We start from the raw sequence: 24818 nt of genomic DNA, 5'->3' as shown, positions 1-24818 counted from the left end.
AGCAAGTCGGCCGTCTCCCACCGAGGCAGGGTGACCCAAAAAGAAAGAAAATACCTTCATCATTCAACACTTTCACCTCACTCACACATAATCACTGTTTTTGCAGAAGCACTCAGAAACAACAGTTTAGAAGCATACACATATAAAGGTAGTAGGTTGGTAGACAGCAACCACCCAGGGAGGCACTACCGTCCTGCCAAGCGAGTTTAAAACGAAAGCCTGTAATTGTTTTACATGCAATTACACCTAGGTCAAACTACACATACATGTACACACACAAATATATATATATATATATATATATATATATGCTGATGTTATGAATGAAAAGAAGTTGGATGTCCTGGCCCTAAGCGAAACAAAGCTGAAGGGGGTAGGAGAGTTTCAGTGGGGGGAAATAAATGGGATTAAATCTGGAGTATCTGAGAGAGTTAGAGCAAAGGAAGGGGTAGCAGTAATGTTAAATGATCAGTTATGGAAGGAGAAAAGAGAATATGAATGTGTAAATTCAAGAATTATGTGGATTAAAGTAAAGGTTGGATGCGAGAAGTGGGTCATAATAAGCGTGTATGCACCTGGAGAAGAGAGGAATGCAGAGGAGAGAGAGAGATTTTGGGAGATGTTAAGTGAATGTATAGGAGCCTTTGAACCAAGTGAGAGAGTAATTGTGGTAGGGGACTTGAATGCTAAAGTAGGAGAAACTTTTAGAGAGGGTGTGGTAGGTAAGTTTGGGGTGCCAGGTGTAAATGATAATGGGAGCCCTTTGATTGAACTTTGTATAGAAAGGGGTTTAGTTATAGGTAATACATATTTTAAGAAAAAGAGGATAAATAAGTATACACGATATGATGTAGGGCGAAATGACAGTAGTTTGTTGGATTATGTATTGGTAGATAAAAGACTGTTGAGTAGACTTCAGGATGTACATGTTTATAGAGGGGCCACAGATATATCAGATCACTTTCTAGTTGTAGCTACACTGAGAGTAAAAGGTAGATGGGATACAAGGAGAATAGAAGCATCAGGGAAGAGAGAGGTGAAGGTTTATAAACTTAAAGAGGAGGCAGTTAGGGTAAGATATAAACAGCTATTGGAGGATAGATGGGCTAATGAGAGCATAGGCAATGGGGTCGAAGAGGTATGGGGTAGGTTTAAAAATGTAGTGTTAGAGTGTTCAGCAGAAGTTTGTGGTTACAGGAAAGTGGGTGTAGGAGGGAAGAGGAGCGATTGGTGGAATGATGATGTAAAGAGAGTAGTAAGGGAGAAAAAGTTACCATATGAGAAGTTTTTACAAAGTAGAAGTGATGCAAGGAGGGAAGAGTATATGGAGAAAAAGAGAGAAGTTAAGAGAGTGGTGAAGCAATGTAAAAAGAGAGCAAATGAGAGAGTGGGTGAGATGTTATCAACAAATTTTGTTGAAAATAAGAAAAAGTTTTGGAGTGAGATTAACAAGTTAAGAAAGCCTAGAGAACAAATGGATTTGTCAGTTAAAAATAGGAGAGGAGAGTTATTAAATGGAGAGTTAGAGGTATTGGGAAGATGGAAGGAATATTTTGAGGAATTGTTAAATGTTGATGAAGATAGGGAAGCTGTGATTTCGTGTATAGGGCAAGGAGGAATAACATCTTGTAGGAGTGAGGAAGAGCCAGTTGTGAGTGTGGGGGAAGTTCGTGAGGCAGTAGGTAAAATGAAAGGGGGTAAGGCAGCCGGGATTGATGGGATAAAGATAGAAATGTTAAAAGCAGGTGGGGATATAGTTTTGGAGTGGTTGGTGCAATTATTTAATAAATGTATGGAAGAGGGTAAGGTACCTAGGGATTGGCAGAGAGCATGCATAGTTCCTTTGTATAAAGGCAAAGGGGATAAAAGAGAGTGCAAAAATTATAGGGGGATAAGTCTGTTGAGTGTACCTGGTAAAGTGTATGGTAGAGTTATAATTGAAAGAATTAAGAGTAAGACGGAGAATAGGATAGCAGATGAACAAGGAGGCTTTAGGAAAGGTAGGGGGTGTGTGGACCAGGTGTTTACAGTGAAACATATAAGTGAACAGTATTTAGATAAGGCTAAAGAGGTCTTTGTGGCATTTATGGATTTGGAAAAGGCGTATGACAGGGTGGATAGGGGGGCAATGTGGCAGATGTTGCAAGTGTAGGGTGTAGGAGGTAGGTTACTGAAAGCAGTGAAGAGTTTTTACGAGGATAGTGAGGCTCAAGTTAGAGTATGTAGGAAAGAGGGAAATTTTTTCCCAGTAAAAGTAGGCCTTAGACAAGGATGTGTGATGTCACCGTGGTTGTTTAATATATTTATAGATGGGGTTGTAAGAGAAGTAAATGCGAGGGTCTTGGCAAGAGGCGTGGAGTTAAAAGATAAAGAATCACACACAAAGTGGGAGTTGTCACAGCTGCTCTTTGCTGATGACACTGTGCTCTTGGGAGATTCTGAAGAGAAGTTGCAGAGATTGGTGGATGAATTTGGTAGGGTGTGCAAAAGAAGAAAATTAAAGGTGAATACAGGAAAGAGTAAGGTTATGAGGATAACAAAAAGATTAGGTGATGAAAGATTGAATATCAGATTGGAGGGAGAGAGTATGGAGGAGGTGAACGTATTCAGATATTTGGGAGTGGACGTGTCAGCGGATGGGTCTATGAAAGATGAGGTGAATCATAGAATTGATGAGGGAAAAAGAGTGAGTGGTGCACTTAGGAGTCTGTGGAGACAAAGAACTTTGTCCTTGGAGGCAAAGAGGGGAATGTATGAGAGTATAGTTTTACCAACGCTCTTATATGGGTGTGAAGCGTGGGTGATGAATGTTGCAGCGAGGAGAAGGCTGGAGGCAGTGGAGATGTCATGTCTGAGGGCAATGTGTGGTGTGAATATAATGCAGAGAATTCGTAGTTTGGAAGTTAGGAGGAGGTGCGGGATTACCAAAACTGTTGTCCAGAGGGCTGAGGAAGGGTTGTTGAGGTGGTTCGGACATGTAGAGAGAATGGAGCAAAACAGAATGACTTCAAGAGTGTATCAGTCTGTAGTGGAAGGAAGGCGGGGTAGGGGTCGGCCTAGGAAGGGTTGGAGGGAGGGGGTAAAGGAGGTTTTGTGTGCGAGGGGCTTGGACTTCCAGCAGGCATGCGTGAGCGTGTTTGATAGGAGTGAATGGAGACAAATGGTTTTTAATACTTGACGTGCTGTTGGAGTGTGAGCAAAGTAACATTTATGAAGGGATTCAGGGAAACCGGCAGGCCGGACTTGAGTCCTGGAGATGGGAAGTACAGTGCCTGCACTCTGAAGGAGGGGTGTTAATGTTGCAGTTTAAAAACTGTAGTGTAAAGCACCCTTCTGGCAAGACAGTGATGGAGTGAATGATGGTGAAAGTTTTTCTTTTTCGGGCCACCCTGCCTTGGTGGGAATCGGCCAGTGTGATGATAAAAATATATATAATATATATATATATATATATATATATATATATATATATATATATATATATATATATATATATATATATATATATATATATATGTATATTATATATATATTATATGTATATTATATGTATATTATATGTATATTATATGTATATTATATATATTATATATATATTATATATATATATATATATTATATATATATATATATATATATATATATATATATATATATATATATATATAGATATATATACACACACACACACACACACACACACACACAGTGGACCCCCGCATACCGTTGGCATCACAATGTTAAATCCGCATACCGATACATTTTATTGCTAAGATTTTGCCTCGCATACTGCTAAAAAACCCGCTCAATGCTATTCGTCCGAGACGCGTCTAATGTGCGGCCTGAGCCAGCCTCACATGTTCCGCCGGTGGCATTGTTTACCAGCCAGCCTCCGCGGTAACATCCAAGCATACAATCAGAACATTTCGTATTATTACAGTGTTTTTTGGTGATTTTATCTGCAAATTAAGTGACCATGGGCCCCAAGAAAGCTTCTAGTGCCAACCCTACAGGAATAAGGGTGAGAATTACTATAGAGATGAAGAAAAAGATCATTGCTAAGTATGAAAGTGGAGTGCGTGTCTCCGAGCTGGCCAGGTTGTATAGTAAACCCCAATCAACCATCGCTACTATTGTGTCCAACTAAACGGCAATCAAGGAAGCTGTTCTTGCCAAAGGTTCAACTGTGTTTTCGAAACAGAGATCACAAGTGATGGAAGATGTTGAGAGACTCTTATTGGTGAGGATAAATAAAAAAACAGATAGCAGGAGATAGCATCTCTCAAGTGATCGTAAGTGAAAAGGCTAGGAAGTTGCATGAGGATTTAATTAAAAAAATGCCTGCAACTAGTGATGATGTGAGTGAATTTAAGGCCAGCAAAGGTTGGTTTGAGAGATTTAACCCTTTGACTGTCGCGGCCGTATATATACGTCTTACGAGGTACCGTGTTTGACGTATATACACTCAAATTCTAGCGGCTTCAAATCAAGCAGGAGAAAGCTGGTAGGCCCACATGTGAGAGAATGGGTCTGTGTGCACCATATAAAAAAAATCCTGGAGCATGCAGTGCATAATGAGAAAAAAAAAAACTCAAACCATTTTTTTTATTAAAATGCCGACTTTGTGGTCTATTTTCGTATAGTATTTATGGGTGTATTCTCATTTTCTTGGTCTCATTTGATAGAATGGAAAACATATTATATAAATAGAGGTGATTTTGATTGATTTTACTATAAAAAGAACCTGGAAATGGAGCTCAAAGTAGGGGAAATGTTTGATTTTTGCCAATGTTCAAAAGTAAACAAATCATGTCATTGTCCAATAAATGTCCAACTAGCCATTCTAATATGCAGTCATAAATGGGTTGATTTTTTTTTTTTTTCAACAAGTCGGCCCTGTCCCACCGAGGCAGGGTGACCCAAAAAAAAAAAGAAAAAATCCCCAAAAAGAAAATACTTTCATCATTATTCAACACTTTCACCACACTCACACATTATCACTGCTTTTGCAGAGGTGCTCAGAATACAACAGTTTAGAAGCATATACGTATAGAGATACACAACATATCCCTCCAAACTGCCAATATCCCAAAACCCTCCTTTAAAGTGCAGGCATTGTACTTCCCATTTCCAGGACTCAAGTCCGACTATATGAAAATAACCGGTTTCCCTGAATCCCTTCACTAAATATTACCCTGCTCACACTCCAACAGATCGTCAGGTCCCAAGTATCATTCGTCTCCATTCACTCCTATCTAACACGCTCATGCACACTTGCTGGAAGTCCAAGCCCCTCACCCACAAAACCTCCTTTACCCCCTCTTTCCAACCCTTTCGAGGACGACCCCTACCCCTCTTTCCTTCCCCTATAGATTTATATGCTTTCCATGTCATTCTACTTTGATCCATTCTCTCTAAATGACCAAACCACCTCAACAACCCCTCTTCTGCCCTCTGACTAATGCTTTTATTAACTCCACACCTTCTCCTAATTTCCACACTCCGAATTTTCTGCATAATATTTACACCACACATTGCCCTTAGACAGGACATCTCCACTGCCTCCAACCGTCTCCTCGCTGCTGCATTTACCACCCAAGCTTCACATCCATATAAGAGTGTTGGTACTACTATACTTTCATACATTCCCTTCTTTGCCTCCATAGATAACGTTTGACTCCACATATACCTCAACGCACCACTCACCTTTTTTCCCTCATCAATTCTATGATTAACCTCATCCTTCATAAATCCATCCGCCGACACGTCAACTCCCAAGTATCTGAAAACATTCACTTCTTCCCTACTCCTCCTCCCCAATTTGATATCCAATTTTTCTTTATCTAAATCATTTGATACCCTCATCACCTTACTCTTTTCTATGTTCACTTTCAACTTTCTACCTTTACACACATTCTCAAACTCATCCACTAACCTTTGTAATTTTTCTTTAGAATCTCCCATAAGCACAGTATCATCAGCAAAAAGTAACTGTATCAATTCCCATTTTGAATTTGATTCCCCATAATTTAATCCCACCCCTCTCCCGAACACCCTAGCATTTACTTCTTTTACAACCCCATCTATAAATATATTAAACAACCATGGTGACATTACACATCCCTGTCTAAGACCTACTTTTACCGGGAAGTATTCTCCCTCTCTTCTACACACCCTAACCTGAGCCTCACTATCCTCATAAAAGCTCTTTACAGCACTTAGTAACTTACCACCTATTCCATATACTTGCAACATCTGCCACATTGCTCCTCTATCCACTCTATCATATGCCTTTTCTAAATCCATAAATGCAATAAAAACTTCCCTACCTTTATCTAAATACTGTTCACATATATGCTTCAATGTAAACACGATCTACACATCCCCTACCCACTCTGAAGCCTCCTTGCTCGTCCGCAATTCTACATTCTGTCTTACCTCTAATTCTTTCAATTATAACCCAACCGTATACTTTTCCTGGTTGATGTTATTTATAAAATTATTACAGTATTGCAGTAGTCTGCAAAATATTAAGTCTTCTATTTTTTGTTTGAATAAAAATTCAAAATAGAAAGCAAGAGTAATATCAGAGGGGCCTGGAGACATGACTGATGAACAAAGAAAATGTTATTTTAGAGCCAGAAATGTCTGCATTGTTCATTCTGGATCTTTGAAATTGTCATATTTTTTAATTTTCGTGAAATTGGCCAAATTGCAAATTTCTGACCACATTATTGGGTAATTGAAATCGGTAAATGGGCAGTTTCTTGTACTCAATCGATAGAAAAAATGGAGTTCTAAAGAAATAGCTATGTGTTTGGTCGACTGGAACAATGGAATTAGCCGAAAATAGGGCTCAAAGTGGGCGAAATCGCCGATTTGTAAATATCGCCGAGGTCGCTAACTTTGCGAGAGCATAATTCCGTCGGTTTTGTACCAAATTTTGTTTTTTTTTGGTGTCATTACAATCGGGAAAAGATTTTCTATCATTTCATAAGATTTTTTTTTTTTTTTTTTTTTAAATTTTGCAACACCAGGAGACACCTCAGGATCGGGGGTTGCGACAGTCAAAGGGTTAAGAAGCATAGTGGCATACACAGTGTGATGAGGCATGGTGAGACTGCCAGTTGGGACCACAAAGCAGCTGAAAAATATGTGCAGGAATTCAAGGAGTACATAGACAGTGAAGGACTGAAACCTGAACAAGTTTAATTGTGATGAAACAGGCCTGTTTAGGAAGAAAATGCCAAGCAGGACCTACATTACTCAGGAGGAAAAGGCACTCCCAGGACACAAGCCTATGAAAGACAGGCTTACTCTGTTGATGTGTTCCAATGCTAGTGGCGATTGCAAAGTGAAGCCTTTATTAGTGTATCACTCAAACTCCCATAGCGTTCAGGCAAAAGAATATCCTCAAGGCTAATTTGTGTGTGCTGTGGAGGGCAAACAGTAAGGCATGGGTCACTAGGGACTTTTTCTATGACTGGTTACACCAAGCATTTGCCCCAATGTGAAAAATTACCTAACTGAAAAGAAATTAGACCTTAAGTGCCTCCTGGTTAGACAATGCCCCTGGTCATCCTACAGATGTGGCAGAGCAACTTTAAGGGGACATGAGCTTCATTAAGGTGAAGTTTTTGCCTCCTAATACCACTCCTCTCCTGCAGCCCATGGACCAGCAGGTTATTGCAAACTTCAAAAAACTGTACACAAAAGCTCTGTTTGAAAGGTGCTTTGTAGTGACCTCAAACTCAATTGACTAAGAGAGTTTTGGAGAGAGCACTTTAATATCCTCAATTGTATAAACCTTATAGGTAAGGCTTGGGAGGGAGTGACTAAGAGGACCTTGAACTCTGCTTGGAGGAAATTGTGGCCACAATGTGTAGACCAAAGGGATTTTGAAGGGTTTGAGACTAACCCTGAGAATCCTATGCCAGTTGAGGAATCCATTGTGGCATTGGGAAAGTCCTTGGGGTTGGAGGTTAGTAGGGATGTGGAAGAGTTGGTGGAGGAGGACAATGAAGAACTAACTACTGATGAGCTGCTAGATCATCATCTTCAGCATGAGGCCAGACCTGAGGAAACTGCTTCGGAGGGGAGAGAAATTGAAGAAGTTGCCTACTTCAAATATTAAGGAAATGTGTGGAATGTGGCTTAAAGTGCAAACCTTTTTTGATGACGATCACCCTAACACAGCTATTGCAAGCCGTGCTGGTGACTATTATACTGACAATGTTGTGAACCACTTTAGGAAAGTCATAAAGGAACGAGAGGTACAGGCCTCTATGGACAGATATGTTGTGCGACAGAAGTCCAGTGACTCTGAAGCTGGTCCTAGTGGTATTAAAAGAAGGGAAGTAACCCCAGAAAAGGACTTCGGCACCTCAAGTCTTAATGGAAGGGGATTCCCCTTCTAAACACTAAGACTCTCTCCTCCTCCCATCCCATCAATCATCACCAGATCTTCAATAAAGGTAAGTGTCATGTAACTGTGCATGTCTTTCAGTTTGTGTATTAAAATTAATATTTCATGTGGTAAAATTTTTTTTTTCATACTTTGGGGTGTCTTGCACGGATTAATTTGATTTCCATTATTTCTTATGGGGAAAATTCATTCGCATAACGATAATTTCGCATAACAATGAGCTCTCAGGAACGGATTAATATCGTTATGCGGGGTCCACTGTATATATATTTTTTTAAACAAGTCAGTCGTCTCCCACCGAGGCATCACTAACCCTCCCTAATACAAAGATCAATCTGGCCCCTTGTGACTTTTCTCTTACAAAAAATAAAAATGGAACTCAAAGGGCAGCAATTTAACATGGAGATTCCAGCAAAATTGCAGGCAGCACTAGGAAAGAAGAGTTCCAGATATGTTTTGAGAAGTGGCAGAGGTATTTGGATCAGTGTATAGCCTATCAAGGGGAGTACTTCCACTTGGTGATTAGGTTACCAATTTTTTTTTTTTTTTGAGGTACTCTGAGAACTTTGATAGTACCTCATTATAAAGTGCATGTACCCATATGTGGTTCAAGGGCTTGGGGGGGGGGGGGGAAACAAGTCAGCTCCGATCCTCATCTTTTCACTGGTCACTACTAGGTCCACTCCCCATTCCAAGAGCCTTCTTGTACCTCCTTTTAAAGCTATGTATGGTGTGAGCAAGCAAGCAAGCACGAGTACACACATTTGAATAAAACTACAACCAAGAATGACTGGCCATGATTGAAGCTAACCTAGCAAAAACACAATGACCAGGGGCTGGGATGCCCCTGTACCCTTTCAAGAAAACTGCCAAAAAACTTTAATTTTCATAATTTTGACATCTATTTGAAGCCAAAGTCATGTCACTAAAATGTCTACTATTCTACCCAGTGATAAAGCCAATAAAACCATATAGCTACCCAACTGACCTAACATATGTTGATGCTGTGCTGAAATCTATGTGAGCAACACTGACGTTTGATCTGTGGGAATCAGTGAAAGGATTCAAATTCACCATCATTGCTATCAAATAACTTCCAAAAGATTTTTGGATGGTTTTAAATTGTAGCCATCCCCCCCCAACCTTCCTTGGATTAAATCATTACCCCAACCTTTCTATTACCCTGACTCAATGATCTTTTATCGAGTTAGTGCTTACTCCGAATGTAGGTAAGCAGTTTTAAATGCATTTTCCATAATTTCCCTTTGCAAAATCCATTGAGACTGACCCCAATTTTTCTTTAAAGAATTTAGGGAAATATGGTGATGGGAATCACATTACATTCACCAGATAGTCTCCCTCAACTCGTGTATATAATTTATGTGAATCCGCTGTTATGCAATGTCCCAATTTTTATTAGAAATTCTACATACGGTCGCAAAGTGCACAGACTGCATCAAACAAAGGACACATGCATTATCAAGTAATTATGTAAAATGTTGTACCACTAAAAATGAATAGCATCTAGGAGACTAAAAGACCTCATACTTGTGGGTGGCTGCCCAAATGATCAATGTTTACCATTCAGACCTTTAACTTTGGTGACAGTTTGCAGCATCTTGCCAACTGAAATTTCACCTGTAGTTCGGAAGATAGCACAGTAAATATACACTGGGGTTTGTGGGTAAGATTTGTACCCTTTATGCTTAACATTTTATTAATACACAATTTTGGATAAGAAAATAGAATTCTATGTACAAGGTTCTTTTTGTCTAAAACAGAAAAATGCCAGGTATAACCAGTTAAGGACTTAAACCACTGGAGAAGTAATGACTAGGATGACCTTTACAGTCCCTATCTCAAAAACAGTTATTTTAGCCATCATCTACATTTGCACCTACATTTATAAAACTTAGGGAAAAATATTTATGAAGGAAACTTAACACTGACAATTCCTACCAAGGTAAATTTAAGAAACCATTCATTGTTCATTCAACAGTATAGCTACAAGTACAGAATTCAAATGACTCCCTCTGAACTGAAACGTCCAGCTAATCACTTTCCCATTAATCCCTTCATCAACATTACCATGCTCTTACTGAATAGCCAATCTGATTCCAAAAAAACATTTTCCAGACCAATTTAAACCACCTTCACATCTACCTCCAACTCTTCCTGAGACATCACTATTACTATTATCCACTCCAGATTTTACACCCAATGGAAATCTTTCCTGTTCTAATTCTAAACCATCTTGATTACTCCAGTCCAAATTAAGACTCCATCTTTCATGCACTCATCTGTCAACACATTTACTCCCATATAAAACAATTCCTCCATACTACATCCCTCCAATCTTCCAGACTAGATTTTATCATTTTCCTCTTAGTTCCCTTTAAATTTCCTTCTATACATTCTCCTGAAGTCTTCCACCAACCTTAGAAACTCTGCAAGTCAAATCTATCATCTTTTAGGCACATACCTTTCCCAAACAATTTTAAAACCCAATTATAAATACGAACCATGGTGACATCACATCCCTATCTAAGGTCCACTTTTACTCTTTTACATTACCTAACCACATCCTCACTGAAAAATAACCTTACCAACTATGCAATATAACTACAACATTCCTCTTTTAGCCATCCTACCTTGTGCCTCTCATTGCATACAGTAAATGCAACAAAACTCTTCTTGCATTTATATTGATCACTTATAGGCTCTAGTTTCACCACTGAACTCCAAACATCCCCTCCCATTCCTTAATAATAATAAATTTCTACAAGTACATGTACAAGGTATACAGGCCTAGCTAACATCAATGACATACTACTATATAGAAAGCCCCCTTGTTATGCCGAGTATTTCAGGCATATTAAGTCAATTTTGTCCCAGGATGCGACCCATACCAGTCAACTAACACCCAGGAACTCATTTTTACTGATGGGTGAACATGGACAACTAGTGTTAGGAAACACGCCCAATGTTTTCACCCTCGCCAGGAATCAAACCCAGACCCTCAGTGTATGAAGAGAGCTTTTGCCACCAGGGCAAGGGCAAACCATGTTCCTCTGGAATCTCATTTTCTATCTAGCCCATAATTTTCAATAAATCTTCCAAGCAAACATTAGATTTCTTTTACTATGATTCTTACTTCACCCCCCTCCCCCCAATTTCTTAAGGTATCTTTCCTTACATAATTTAAATTTCCACACTAGTTTCCAGCATACGTCTTTTTCCAGCATCTACTACTCACCCAATTCCTCAGGCTCTCTCCTATTCCTCTTAGCACCAGGCACTAAATTTCTACCTCCTCTTAAACATTTAACCCCTAAATACAATTGGAAAACTTATATGCCAATAAAGAGAAGCAGCTATTGGAAATTAACATTTTGCTTGTGCAGGAGACACTTGTGTCTCATAGTAACTAGCACAATTTATAGTGCTGGTAGTGGTACTATCAGCACTACTGAGCATGTAATCATGTCAAGATCTACCTAACAGGCCTACTGTATCGTTTCTCTATTACCTTTCTTGTGGTTACAACCACGTTTCTTGCTTTGGCCACAGGTGCATCAGAAACCAGCTACTGAGTTTCCAATGGGTACTCGTGTGCAAAATTTACAACCCCAATTCTTCACTTACCCATCAAACATTTGCCTAAAGTCTCATTTTTCCTTAATCTTTTTACTCAGCAAAGTTTACTGAAACTTGCCCAGTCATTTGCTCATTTTGCAGTCTTTCACTACAACCTCTTTTCATTTATTCTGTTCATATATTTTTCAAATTGTAACTTTTTTTTTTTTATTCCATTGTGCTAAGCAGTTATCTTCCTACCCATACCAAAATATAACCACAAATCCATGTAGCTTGTTTTGAAAAGCTATTCACTGTTAAATAAATCAACTGTGTATGCAAATTGTTTTCTAGTAAGCATTTCAAAATCATTTGAAGATGCAAAGAAAAATTGCCTGCAGCTATACTGTCCTTTGGCTGCAAGACCAGAAAAGGGATTATATGTACAGAATCTTTCCAACAAAGTTGTAATAAAAATTTTCAAAGCAACAAACTACATAAACATTTACTGTATATAGTGCCACTAATAAAATTAAATGCAAATTATTTTCAGGATGAAAGGCTTGTTCATTTAAGAACATTCACCACAGCTATTGTCACCAAGAAAACTTACAATGTACACATTAATCATTAAAGTTTATTTACAAAGATTGTTTCCAGGGAAAGGGGGAGAGTGACATGGAACAAATAGTAATGGTCTTTAGGATGGAGTTTAAATTACAAGCCCATTTATACCTTCAAAGGCTTTGTACCCAATGGAATGCATTAAGGCATTAGCAACTTAGCTAAGCTATTATTTACAATCCACAGGACCCCTACAAAAATGTTTTAATATCCCTGCACTATCATATCTGCTTGTACAAAATCTTTTGTAAATCTAATGTAAAGTATTCTCATATTAAAACTGAATTTGGCTTATCCTGTAACACCTATCACCTTGTACAAGACTTCATATCCGAAGTAATACTCCACACTTTCCTACATGAGGATACAAAAATAGAGTTCAGGTTATACCAATTTAATAAGAGGGGGTAAGGAAAGGTGGGGTAGGTTAGATACAGAATAAAATGAACTAGGTTAGATAAGTAGAAGTGATGCAGTGGTGGTTAGCAAGGCAAATGAGTTGAAGTCTGAAGGAATGGAGGTTAAAAGGATAATGTAAAGGAAGGTTCAGCGAATTGAAAATGGCAAATTAGCCGAGGAAATAAATTGAAAGATTAGACAAGAGGGAAGATTAGGTATGGGAAGGGTAGGAGGGAAAAATGAATTTAGGTGAGGAAACCAACATGGGAAATGGTTACCATGGAGAAAAGTTAGACAAAGAGGAAAGGAGGAGCTGATAGATAAGCTTAGACAGTTTAAAAGGTTAAGAGGGGGGAATGAGAAGCGATGGAAATGAGGCAATTGAAAAAAAAAAAAAAGGAAAGATTTGGCAAGGGAAAAACAAGGAGGAAAAGAATTTTGTAACAAAGACCTAGGCAGGGAAAGGAGATTAGGGAAGGCAAAAGGGGAGGGATATTAGAACAGGGGGACAGGAGGGAAAAATATGGGTTAAGGTGAAAAGAGGAGGGAAGAAGGAAAAAATAGTTGTGGGCAATAACGCTGAGAAATGTTAAGGGGAAAAATGCTCAACCCTTAAACTGTCCAAACGTAGATCTACGTTTGCTCGCGTAGCGCTCTGAACGTAGATCTACGTTTTTACATAGTTTCTTATGGAGAAAATCAAGGTCGGAGCTCCACGTGCGCAAACGTAGATCTACGTTTGGACTCTTTACTTTGTAATTTGTTCAAGTCTGTAACCATGTATAAGAGTGAGGCTGATTCATTACCTTTGTAAGTTGCCATGATTGTGACCAGATCTACCGCCCACAGGATGGGTATGGGGTGCGTAAAGATTAAACTGAACGTTTGGACAGTTTAAGGGTTAAGGGGAAAGGAGTAATTTGAGGGGAGAAAATAAAGATTAGGAGATAAGGTTAGGGGCAGAAAAGTGTGGGGGGAGGGGGTTGTAGTAGTCCTGGAAGATAAAAAATTAGGTTAGGAGGGAAAAAATCTTGGGAAAAGGGTTAGATGGAAAAAGTCAGAAGGGTAATGGAATAGAGGAAAAAAAGTTAGAAATGGAAAAAGTTGAGGAACAGGGTTAGAAAATGTGTTAAGAAAAAACTATAAAGATTAGAGGAAAAGTGGTTAGGAAGCCATGGAGACTAATGTAGTAGGGTTGTATCCACCTTGTAACTAGGTAGTGTAAACAGTAGTAGTCTAGTTAGAAAGCAGGGTACATTCATAGACTAGACATGGTTTATTGGGTAGAATGGGTTACTACAGGCAGACAAGGCGAGGGTGAACCAAGGCCAAGGGAAAGGGGTTTGTCAGGTCTGAGGTGAGCACAAGGACTACGGCAAGGTCTCTTGGGCTCCTGGTAAGGACTATGGAAAACAGGCTTAGGTGAGCATTATGAAATTATGGGGTAGGAACACTTGAGGGAAAGGATGCTGAAAGATTAAAGGATGGAAGGGAAAAAATTTTTAAGAGCTTGACACATACCAACATTCAAAACTCCTATTACTAAAATAAAACTAAGTACTCATTCGTGGATGTGTTCAACCCATAGATGCCATACCATAACTGGGAGGGAATTAAGATGAATCCAAGAAAGCCCCCAGTCTTTGGATCAAGAGTCCACCATAGAACTGTCCTTATGGGAAATTGGGGACAAGGAGAGAGAAAAAAAAGAAAGGAACCAAGGAATAATGGTTGTCAGATAACTAAGTCGGCAACTAAAGTTATTAAAATTTACTAGACTTGGGTACCTCTAAGAGAAATGGAAAGACACTAAGGAATGGGCTTAAGGTAAAGGTTATTATATCAATCAATGGTAAAGTGTTCAATACCAATTTATAGCAGTACTGTAAATTTTTACTTACTATTGCACACAATCTGGTATCCATAAAAGATAATACTACCTGCTTCAAACAAGGGCAGGTAAGCAGTAATATGCTAATGTTAATAATAAATTCTGCCATGTTTTCTTATACTGTTCCTGAATCAAATCCAAGTCATTCTCAGTACCTCACTGCCAATTAACTTTTATGGGGGGCAAAACTTTAAATATTTTCTTATACCATAGCATTTTGCATTTTAATAGTTAAACCTAACATTATGGAAACTGAGGCCATTATTCTACCAATTATAACCTTAAATCTTTATACCAAGCATGGAATATCTGCCCTCTTGTCCTTACAATCTAATAATTACCATGACAGCCTGTCCCAAATTATCAAAAGGTATATTCTGGAGTTCATTCGAAATATGTCAGCCATACCTTTTAATCCACAACCTGTACAGTGTACTCCAAACTCTGCCAATTATTGAGGCAGCCCACCTAGATATTCCATGCTCATTTTACGTATCCTTAGCAACACATCTAGACATACCTCTAGGAGTCCTGCATTTGAGGCAGTAATCGCGATGCGAGAAGTTGGAAAACTGGCAACTAGGGCATTCCCATTCCCCAGGCCTGCTGCCACCACCACCACCACCACCACCACCACCACGAGGGCTAGAGTAACGGTCACCACCGCCACCACCCCCTGCAACATTATTCTCTAAACAGTTGGCACAATGAACTACGCTACGGTACTGTAAATAAAAAATTACAGGAATCCCATTACGTCTACTATGGAAAATTAACACGACCATATCTGTAAACCCAAATTAATGAGTGGAAAAAATATGCAGTCTACAAAAAAGGTGTACGTAGGGCACGTGCCCTTCCTCCAATTCTCATGGTGCCTCTTTCTTAACACTCCAACCTGTGAGGAAAGACCAGTTTTCCATTTCTACACCTACCATACAGGTTTTCCATTTGTACTCTGCTTCAGTACCACTCTTGCCACAACTTGTCGTAAATCTTTACGGTACATAGCACTTCTCAAATTCCAGCGTTTTATGGCAAAGTTCCATTTACAATGTTAGGATTTAGTCAGGCCCAAGGAAAAAAAAAATAAATAAAAATACAAAAGAAAAAATTACAGGCAGTTCCCATGGTGCAATGGCTACTGCAACCTTCCACAAGTCAGCTGTGAGAGTATTTGTCTGAAATATCAATTTTATTACTATCAACCCCTTCATTGTATATTAACCAAAATATCTGCTTAAGATATAGTCAGAATGCAGTAGCAAAGCATGAACCTGCAACAAGAAAATATTCTATCTTCTGAGAACAAAAATACAAACTATAATTGCTATTTTGAACATTAAGAATGTCGAGGCAATACAAGCCAGTCTACTGTAGTAAAATGAACAAAATGTCTTTACGCATACGGACTAAAAATTTGTACAGTGAAGCCTCTCATGACGTGCAAGGTAAGGTCCTCAAAATTAGCTCCATGAAAAATATTTATGTGAAGGATGTAGGAAAAAAAATTGGGGTGAGTTCTATTTTAGAATTACAGGGATGATTAACTTTTCTTACATTCTGTTAGTCATTACTTTAAGCATTGTAGATTGCTAACGTGAACCTACTGGGCCAGATGGAATGTAGCAAGGATTAATCAGTTATATGGCACTTATGAAAATGTAAAAAAAATGAAAGGAACATTTCCTTATCAAATTAACTAAACATAGCAGCTCCTCATACCTATACCAAACACACCTGAGATTAATGCATTTGATAGAGAAAAAAAAAGGAAAAAATACAAAAAATGTCTGAGGCAACATTAGCTAGGGTCCCTAAACGTGTCAACATTTAAACGTAATCCACATTTCCTAAGCAAACTGAGCTAAATATAGGAACTCGCGATACCTATATAAATATAATATACTGAAGATTAATGCCTTTGAAGTAATAGCTAAAAAAATGATACAAAATATAGAAGGCAGTGTCCAGATGTGGAAGCTACCAACTGTCTTAGGCTCCCAGCAATATTCAGTGATCCTTAATGTGATATCTAGACTAGCTCTTCAACACATCTGAATCGTCTGTACAGCTTATTTTTTAGGATGTATGCATGAAGGGGCTGATGTCATACTTAGTAGGAAAGTAAAGTAATTAGTCTGCTATACACTTTAGCCAAATAGAAATTAAAGTTAGAAGGAAAGTACCATGCCACTGCCTACCAAAATACTAATTTGATAGTGTAATATGAAGCTGGTGGCAAGACAATTAGCCAAATGAGCACTTGCTTTACCTAGAAAAGTGTAGGGTATCTAGAATGTATGGTGTGTTTGGGCAATTAGCCAATTTAATAGCTACACCTATGAACACTCCTACACAACTTTTTCTTACTTAAAACACTCAACTTGATCAATCACCACCATCTTCAATTAGTTTAGAAATAGATCTACAGATAATCCTTGTTAATACCCTGAGGCACTTAGTGACTGGTAATTTTTCTCCAGGAAGACTGACCACCAGTAGCTACAGTAAAGATTAAGGGCAATGTAACAAGCATCCTCTCTTAAGAGGATGAGAGCTACTGTGGCGACATGCTTAAACCCTTTATCGTGCGTGTGGAGGGGAGGGGGGGGATTATGCTCCCATGGAATCGAGCAATGTGCTCAAATAGATTAGTGTCAAACCAATCACATGACTTCTAGGAGCAATGCCATACATGCATGGCCTCAGGGGTATTGACCTCCAAGTACACGTCATTGCTTTCTGTCGCACATCACTGGCTACAACAGCCATGTGTAAACACCCAAGAGTGCTTGCCAGAAATGAATTTTGTTTACAAAAGTTTCCTCATTTGTTTCTGGTGTTTAGTTGAACATACCATAGTTTTGAAATGCACATGAACTACGTGTAACAATGTCCTGCAAGTGAAAATATGACAATGTACCATAAGAAGTGCTCTGCCTTGGCTATGGTATCCTGGCCTCTGCACAAATGTTAAAATTGCAAAGGTGATAAATCTGTTCATCTGTCATATTACATTTCCTTGCCATTTCAGTTCCAATCAAGTTAATTTATGGAACAAGCACCCAGAGAAAGACCTATGCCTTGGTGATTCCTCATGGTTAAGTGACTCACTACAAGCAAGAGGAAAATGATTTACACATTCCTGATACACACACACACACACACACACACACACACACACACACACACACACACACACACACACACACACACACACACACACACAGCTACCACCTAACTGGCCAATACAGGCAACCAGGATGACCATGCAAGTTCTGCAGCAACAAAGTCACAGATTCAAACTGTTATTGTTTGTTCACCATGCAGGGTGAAAATCTGCATGATCTTAGAAATGGTTTCACTGATTCCCATACCCTTCCCAGTCTGGAATATAATAATGCAGTTTATGATGCAAAAACATGAAATTCACATTTTTTAGTATCGAATATCCATTTTCAAATTTACTTTCTCATTTTTCTAGCGTTCAGGTACTACAGAAACGAAGTTCCATATATTTTTGCAACTCTCATTAACCTGTTCACTGTCTTTAGTGTCACTCACAGATTTAAGTTTTAAGCTCGGCTTCCTTGGATTTGTTGTGCGTGTTAAATACTAGTCTTGACGTGTGCATGGCAAGTGTGCACAGTACAAAAAATCCTGACCCAGGCAATGAATTTTGGTAAAAGCAAACCTGACCTCATGTTTGATTAAAAATAGGATTTAGGAGGTTTCTGTTTTTTTTTATGGCTGTATTAATTTGTAGAATGGAAGACATAATAGTGAAGTAGCAATAACTGGGGTAGTCTGAAATAGGCAAAGCAGCAATAATGTTAGATTTTTGGCAATATTCCCCAAGAAGATGAAGGTCCCCCCCCCCCCCAGTGTTTCACATGCTTTTATTAGGTCTGCTTTAATTATTGGGTCAACTCAAACTATGACCAATCAATATTAGTTTTATTTCATTATTCAAGAGGGTAAAACTTTGTAATGTATTCAAAATGGGGACAAGTACTATGTATGAGAAGCCTGAGAACATGAATAATTAACAAAGAAAAGGTTTTAGTGGATTAATATACTGTTTTTATTTTGAACTTTTTAAATTGGAATTTTGTAAAATTGGCCAAATTATCAAATTCCGTGTACATTACGTGGTAGTGTTGATAGCTGAATAAGCAGTTTCTTGTGCTCAGTTATAAGAATGGAAGGTATACTAGTAAAAAGCTAGGAATTGGCTTAAAAATAGGACTAAATGGCAATGCATAAATTGTGGAAACTCAATTTTGCACCTGCTTTATTCCATGAGATTTCCATCAAATTGTGCATTTTTGGTGTTATTACCTTCAGAAAAAAAATTCCACCATTTCAGAAGATAAACTTACTTCTGACAAATTACAACACTGTCAGCACTTAAATTTCAGGCGCTACATTTTTTTCTTTGTAAAGTTATTTCACCATTATACGAGTGTGAACACAATTTTGAATGTTATAGTGAGGAGGTTGGAAATTACAGAGATGTGCTCAAGGGTAAGGTGTGGTGTGACTCAGATTTTTAGTTTGGAGATCTGAGATTAGGAAGTGTGGGTGCCACCAAAGGTATTATTCCAAGGGTTAGGTCGGGGGAAAGGTTGAGGTGGTTTAGACATTTACAAGGTGAAGAACAGGATGGTGGTAGAGATTATTTGTCCTAGTAAAGATTGGGAGGGATGGGGTAAAGGTTTCAAGTGCTAGGGGCTTGAAATTTGCATGTGAATCTTAGATAGGAATGAGTGAAAGCAAGTGGTTATTGTACACCAATATGCTGTTGGAGTGAAAAAGGTAACATTTATGAAGGTTTTCACAGAAACCAGTTAGCAAGACAAGTCTTGGTGGTGGAAAGTAGTGCCTACATGTTTAATTGTGTTAAAGAAGCCGTCTCCGAGTACACCTATGATAACTGCTAGAAATTGAAAGAAAAGAACCCACATCTTACAGAGGTGTCTAAGAACTGTTAACAGACATGTGTCAGAACTGGGCTAGAGTAGTCACTGCTAGGTTAAGAAACCAATCCTCTCCAAGCCACGGAAGAAATGTAGGCTGGATTATGCAAAAAAATATCTTCACTGGAATCCTCAACAGTGGTCTAAAGTACTTTGGAGTGATGACGCAACCTTCACCATCACCTGTAACTATGGGGGACATGTACTGGTCCAGAGGTAGTGACCCGCTAGACCCACCCTACACCTGTGGGACCACCAAACACCCAGACTAGCTCATGGTTTGGGGGTTTTTCAGTGCTGTGTTGGTGAACTCACTGTGCTTCCCAAAAACCAGTATGTGAACCAGTATAATTACCTGGAGTTACTGTGCGACATTTACCCGAGGCGTTTGACAAGTGTGGGGGATACTGTTTTTATGAAGGACAGTGCACCGTGTCATACCACCAAATATGTAGTTCAGTGGCTTAAGAACTGAAGTGAGGTTCTTTAATGACATATCAGTTCCATCACATAGCTGGAGGCTGCTCTACACAAGGCATGGAATAATATACCTCCCCAAACCCTCAAGAATTTGTCTTCCTACATGGCTGAGGGACATTAAGCATAAAGGACGCAGCACCAAGTATTAAAACCTCAGTAAGCGTGCAAATATACATAATTATAATCTTTCATGGTATGTGTTGGTCTTTTGGTATGAGTGTAGGGGAGGGGTGGCATAATGCCATGAAAAGCACTGTATATAGGATGTAGCACTTAAGTCTGAATACACAAAAATGGGTTTGTATGCACTCTTACTGATCAACTTTTTTCAGAGGTACAACAGAGCCAGCACTGCACCGAGGATACCGAGTAAGCAAAAGAAGCTAAGTCACCATTTAAAGGGATAGATCATATGCGTTCCACTAATAATTTTCCCCCAAAACTTTGTTAAACCTTAACCCTTTGAGGGGTCCAAGTACAATATTGCATAACAGTAAATCTATTTTTTTGGCATGAATAAAAATTCATGTAAATAAAAAATCAAAACGGAATTCATCTGTAATGCCATTTAATGTTGTAATGCCATTTAACGTAACTAATAAACAAGAGGAAATGATATTTTAGTGCCAGAAATGCCTGCATTGTTTATTCTGGACCCTATTTTGAAATTGACTATTTTGAACTGTGTGAAATTGGCCAAATTACCAATTACTGATCACTTTATTGGGTAGCTGAAATAGTTGATTGGGCAGGTTCTTGTGCTCAATCGATAAAATAAAAGTAATACTAGTGAAATAGCTAAGAATTTGGTTGACTAAAATAATGTAACTGGACTAAAATAGTAGTCAAAGTGGGCAAAACCACCAAAGGATAAATATCACCAATGCATCAAAATTCACAAGCATAATTTCATCAATCCTCCATCAAATTTCATGCTTTTTGTTTTATTACCTTCAGAAAAAGATTCTCTACCATTTCCAAAGAAAAAATAATTTTTGAAAATTCTTGGACCCTCAAAGGGCAAATAAAATATAACGATGCCATACTTAGAAAAAAATACAAAATCTAAACATACTGCATATAATGACACTTCACTTGTGTACCAACTAACATCTAGCAATAAAACGTGGCACTTGCTATCTAGAAACAGTATTACAAAGTGGTGACGATTCACAGCAAGTGGCTTACAGCAGGTCCTGGTAGTGTATTTAACTACTGCACTGCATCCTAATATCTTGCTGGCAGTGACCATTGCATTATGCAATACATCAGCTAGCTACTCATTCCCCCACCGTGTTCAAATCTTGCACACAAAAACAATGTAATCTTCATTAAGAGTTGCATGTGTCCACTGACTTCAGAACAGAATACTGCATTTGCTTGCTTGGCAGACAAACAAGCAGGAACAGTAAGTGGTAGGGCAAAGCATCTAGTAGGAATGTATGAACATTAGATCAGCCAGAGTGGAAGCTAGTGGTTTTTGGCATTTGATGAACACAGGAAAACTGGCATACCAGGCATGAGTTATAGAGGTGGCAGGAAGAATTCCTGCACAGAAGGATGAATATAGATTTTACAGCTTAAAAAATTTTTAATTTATGAACACTTAAAAGAGCAACCATTCCCTCTCATTAAGACAACACTGACTTGGTGGGATAACTATTAAAAAGCTAAACATTCCTGGTCTTGCCCACAATGTTTCAATTGTACCCAACAGTGTCGAAACCTGTCAATTTTAATGGGGGAAGATATGCATAAGACTGAGATTCTCTAATGTTTATTACATGCCACTGAAGAAGTCTTACCTCCATGAAAATTTTACTTCTAGGTAAAGTACTGGACAATTTCCAGAGGTCCCCCCTGCCCCCCAGTTTTGTTCATTAAGGTAGGCACATTCAAGGTTAATCTTTGGGGGTGTATTTATCATTTAATTTTATACTACTTGCCTCAGTGGACATTCTTAAATTTTTCTGCCAAAACAAATTTTCCTTGCTAACAACGTATTTATAAAATGATAAATCATGTAGTGCTTTATTAATAAATCAATGTGCATGATTTAAGAACCAACCACTATTGTATATTCCAACTTTAAAGCATTTACATCAACTAGAACTTGTGTGTTCTTACCTCACCCCCTTTCTTTGAGGGAAAGGGAGGATATGTTGAATCTTCCAGACAGCTGCTCAATCTTCAAGTGTTAAATTACTAAAAGAAGAATTTAAATACTCTACAAAGTTTACATTTAAAGCACTAGGAATATTTACCTTCAGTGCATCTTAATCAGAGGCCTCCATTACCAATTTTACTTAATGTCTAGTCTTCAGATAAATGAAATACTTGCTCATCAATTACAAAAAAGCTTCACATACCACGGGGAGCATTACACTTGTAGCACATGCCACGTGATGAGAAGTTATGGAACTGGCACTTCTGGCACGACCAGTCTCCAGGACGCATGTCACGCATTCCTCCACCAACACGTCCTCCAGACCCAAAGCTATCTCCATCTATAAAAATGGATCAATTATCTCTATAATATCCATATTTCACATGGACATAGTATCTAAGTAGAAAGGTGATAAAGAACAGGATGAGGAGGGGGAAGGCGATGGTGGACTAGTTAGGTAATTATTTCCAAGGAACAAACCTTTGGGAGTCCTGCACTTGAAACAAGCAGAGCGAGAGGCAAAATTGGAAAACTGGCAACTTGGACAATCCCAGTCTCCGGGCTTGCTGCTGGAACGGCTGGAATACCGATCTTGGTCTGAATATCGATCCCATCCACCTGCAAAATGAGCAACTTTTATAAGACCTGTATCTTAGAAGCCTATCAAATAAAATAAAAATGATATAGGTTATCCGATTAAAAAAAAAATAAAAAGTTCCTAGAGGGGGGTCTAAATTTCCTGAAAAGCATGTTCTTTCATTACAGTGCTTCATTTCTGCTGCATGTCTATCACTACCATGACATTCTCACTAAATATTGGTGTATATGCAAATTTGTCTCCAAAAATGAAACACCTTTAATATTTAGTACAAGGGAGTAAGTGTCATAAGTTTCCTGCTTAAATTTGTAACTGCTATAGTTTGGTTAGGGGAGAGGGAGCTTACTGTTCAAAGCCGTTAATCTGAAAAAATGTAATGCCCAACTTTGTTAGAAACCATTTCAAACTTAGGAGCTTAGCCTGATCCTTTAATTTAAAATTTAAGTCAATCAGAGCAAGTCTTACCAGCAGCATCTACATTATGTATGAACAGCAGTTCATAACTTGTATACAAGAAAATTAAAAAACTTATTAAACTTAAGGCCCAAATAAAAACTTACACTGTACTATATATCAAAGATTTGGAAGCTAATAACCTCCCAGAAATAAATTTCTTTGGAAAAAAAAAAAAAAAAACATTGATGGCTGATGTCAATATTGAACGTCATTTCAGATTTTTCAACCACTGATTTAAACAACTCACCATCTCTCTCACTTTCGCCACCCCAATCGTTAGAATCTTTTGTGTCCTCCATCGAGTCTTCTGAAATTAAAAGAAAAAACATTATACCTCCCATTCATTGAAAAAACCTATACTGCCATTTCTTGGAATTATTTAATATTTGAGTTCATATGTAAAAATATAAAATAACTACTGTACTTATGATTTCCATCTACATTAATGAAGTGCACTTGTTGAACATGTACTGTACTTTATAGCGTTAAAACATGCCAAAGTATCATGTGGATCCAATGAAAGACAAAATTCTATAATCCCAAAATCTAGGACAAATTTTTCAAGAAATATCCATCAGGGTCCTCAAAACATTTGGCTTCAATAATTAGCTACAAGATTCCCCTATAATCTAGTCTTGCCAATACTAAATAGCAAAATGAAAACATGTATGGCAAGGAATTACAAGGTACAACGAGGCCTTACGAATATAAATGGCTATGGTACAATTTTCCTGTGGATTTTTAAGTTACTCTAGCATGAATATTCCCACTGAAAAGCTGTCAAGGAACAAACCAGAAATTGGAAAATAAAGGAATGGCAAACTTAGTGATTTTTCAAATTTTATTTTTATTAAAAAGGAAAATAAAAAGGGCATTGTAACTATTCTATTAAAATAAATTTACATAGTTAAGAGCACATAACAGCCAGAGCCAGCACATGACAATTTGCCAGTGAGCGAGCACATGAAACTACCAGAGCACAAAATGGTAAGAACGCCAATGCAAGGTAGAGAATAGAATGTACAAATTATATTTATGGAGAAGCACTAGACATTAAGGCCTACACAGCACCTGGGAAATGGGAGGTAACCAATTCTGATTTAAGTTCAGAATATCTCAAACTTCTTGGATGACAAGCCCTTCATAAAGACACCCCCAATGAAGGGAATGCACAAAATTATACAAATGAGCAAGATAAAATATTTTAAACATTTAGATGA

The 24818-nt window shown here is 38.2% G+C and overlaps 1 protein-coding gene across 3 annotated transcripts in view; it reads right to left on the bottom strand.

The window, feature by feature from the left end:
* Nucleotides 1-5686: 5686 nt before the first annotated feature.
* LOC128699449 (uncharacterized) overlaps nucleotides 5687-24818 on the bottom strand; it is a 34748-nt gene continuing 15616 nt past the window's right edge. For all 3 annotated transcript variants that reach the window (XM_053792205.2, XM_053792206.2, XM_053792207.2), the window contains 4 exons: nucleotides 23846-23905; nucleotides 23025-23162; nucleotides 22747-22884; nucleotides 5687-15591 (listed from right to left, as the gene is read on the bottom strand). In XM_053792205.2, the coding sequence (XP_053648180.1) occupies nucleotides 15404-15591; nucleotides 22747-22884; nucleotides 23025-23162; nucleotides 23846-23905 (524 nt within the window). In that variant the 3' untranslated portion in view covers nucleotides 5687-15403. The remainder of the gene's footprint in view (nucleotides 15592-22746; nucleotides 22885-23024; nucleotides 23163-23845; nucleotides 23906-24818) is intronic.

Source organism: Cherax quadricarinatus, chromosome 61 (assembly GCF_038502225.1).
Source record: "Cherax quadricarinatus isolate ZL_2023a chromosome 61, ASM3850222v1, whole genome shotgun sequence".
Classification (NCBI taxonomy): domain Eukaryota; kingdom Metazoa; phylum Arthropoda; class Malacostraca; order Decapoda; family Parastacidae; genus Cherax; species Cherax quadricarinatus.
The sequence above is the reverse complement of the archived record's forward strand: the minus strand, read 5'-3'. Positions and strand labels throughout refer to the sequence as shown.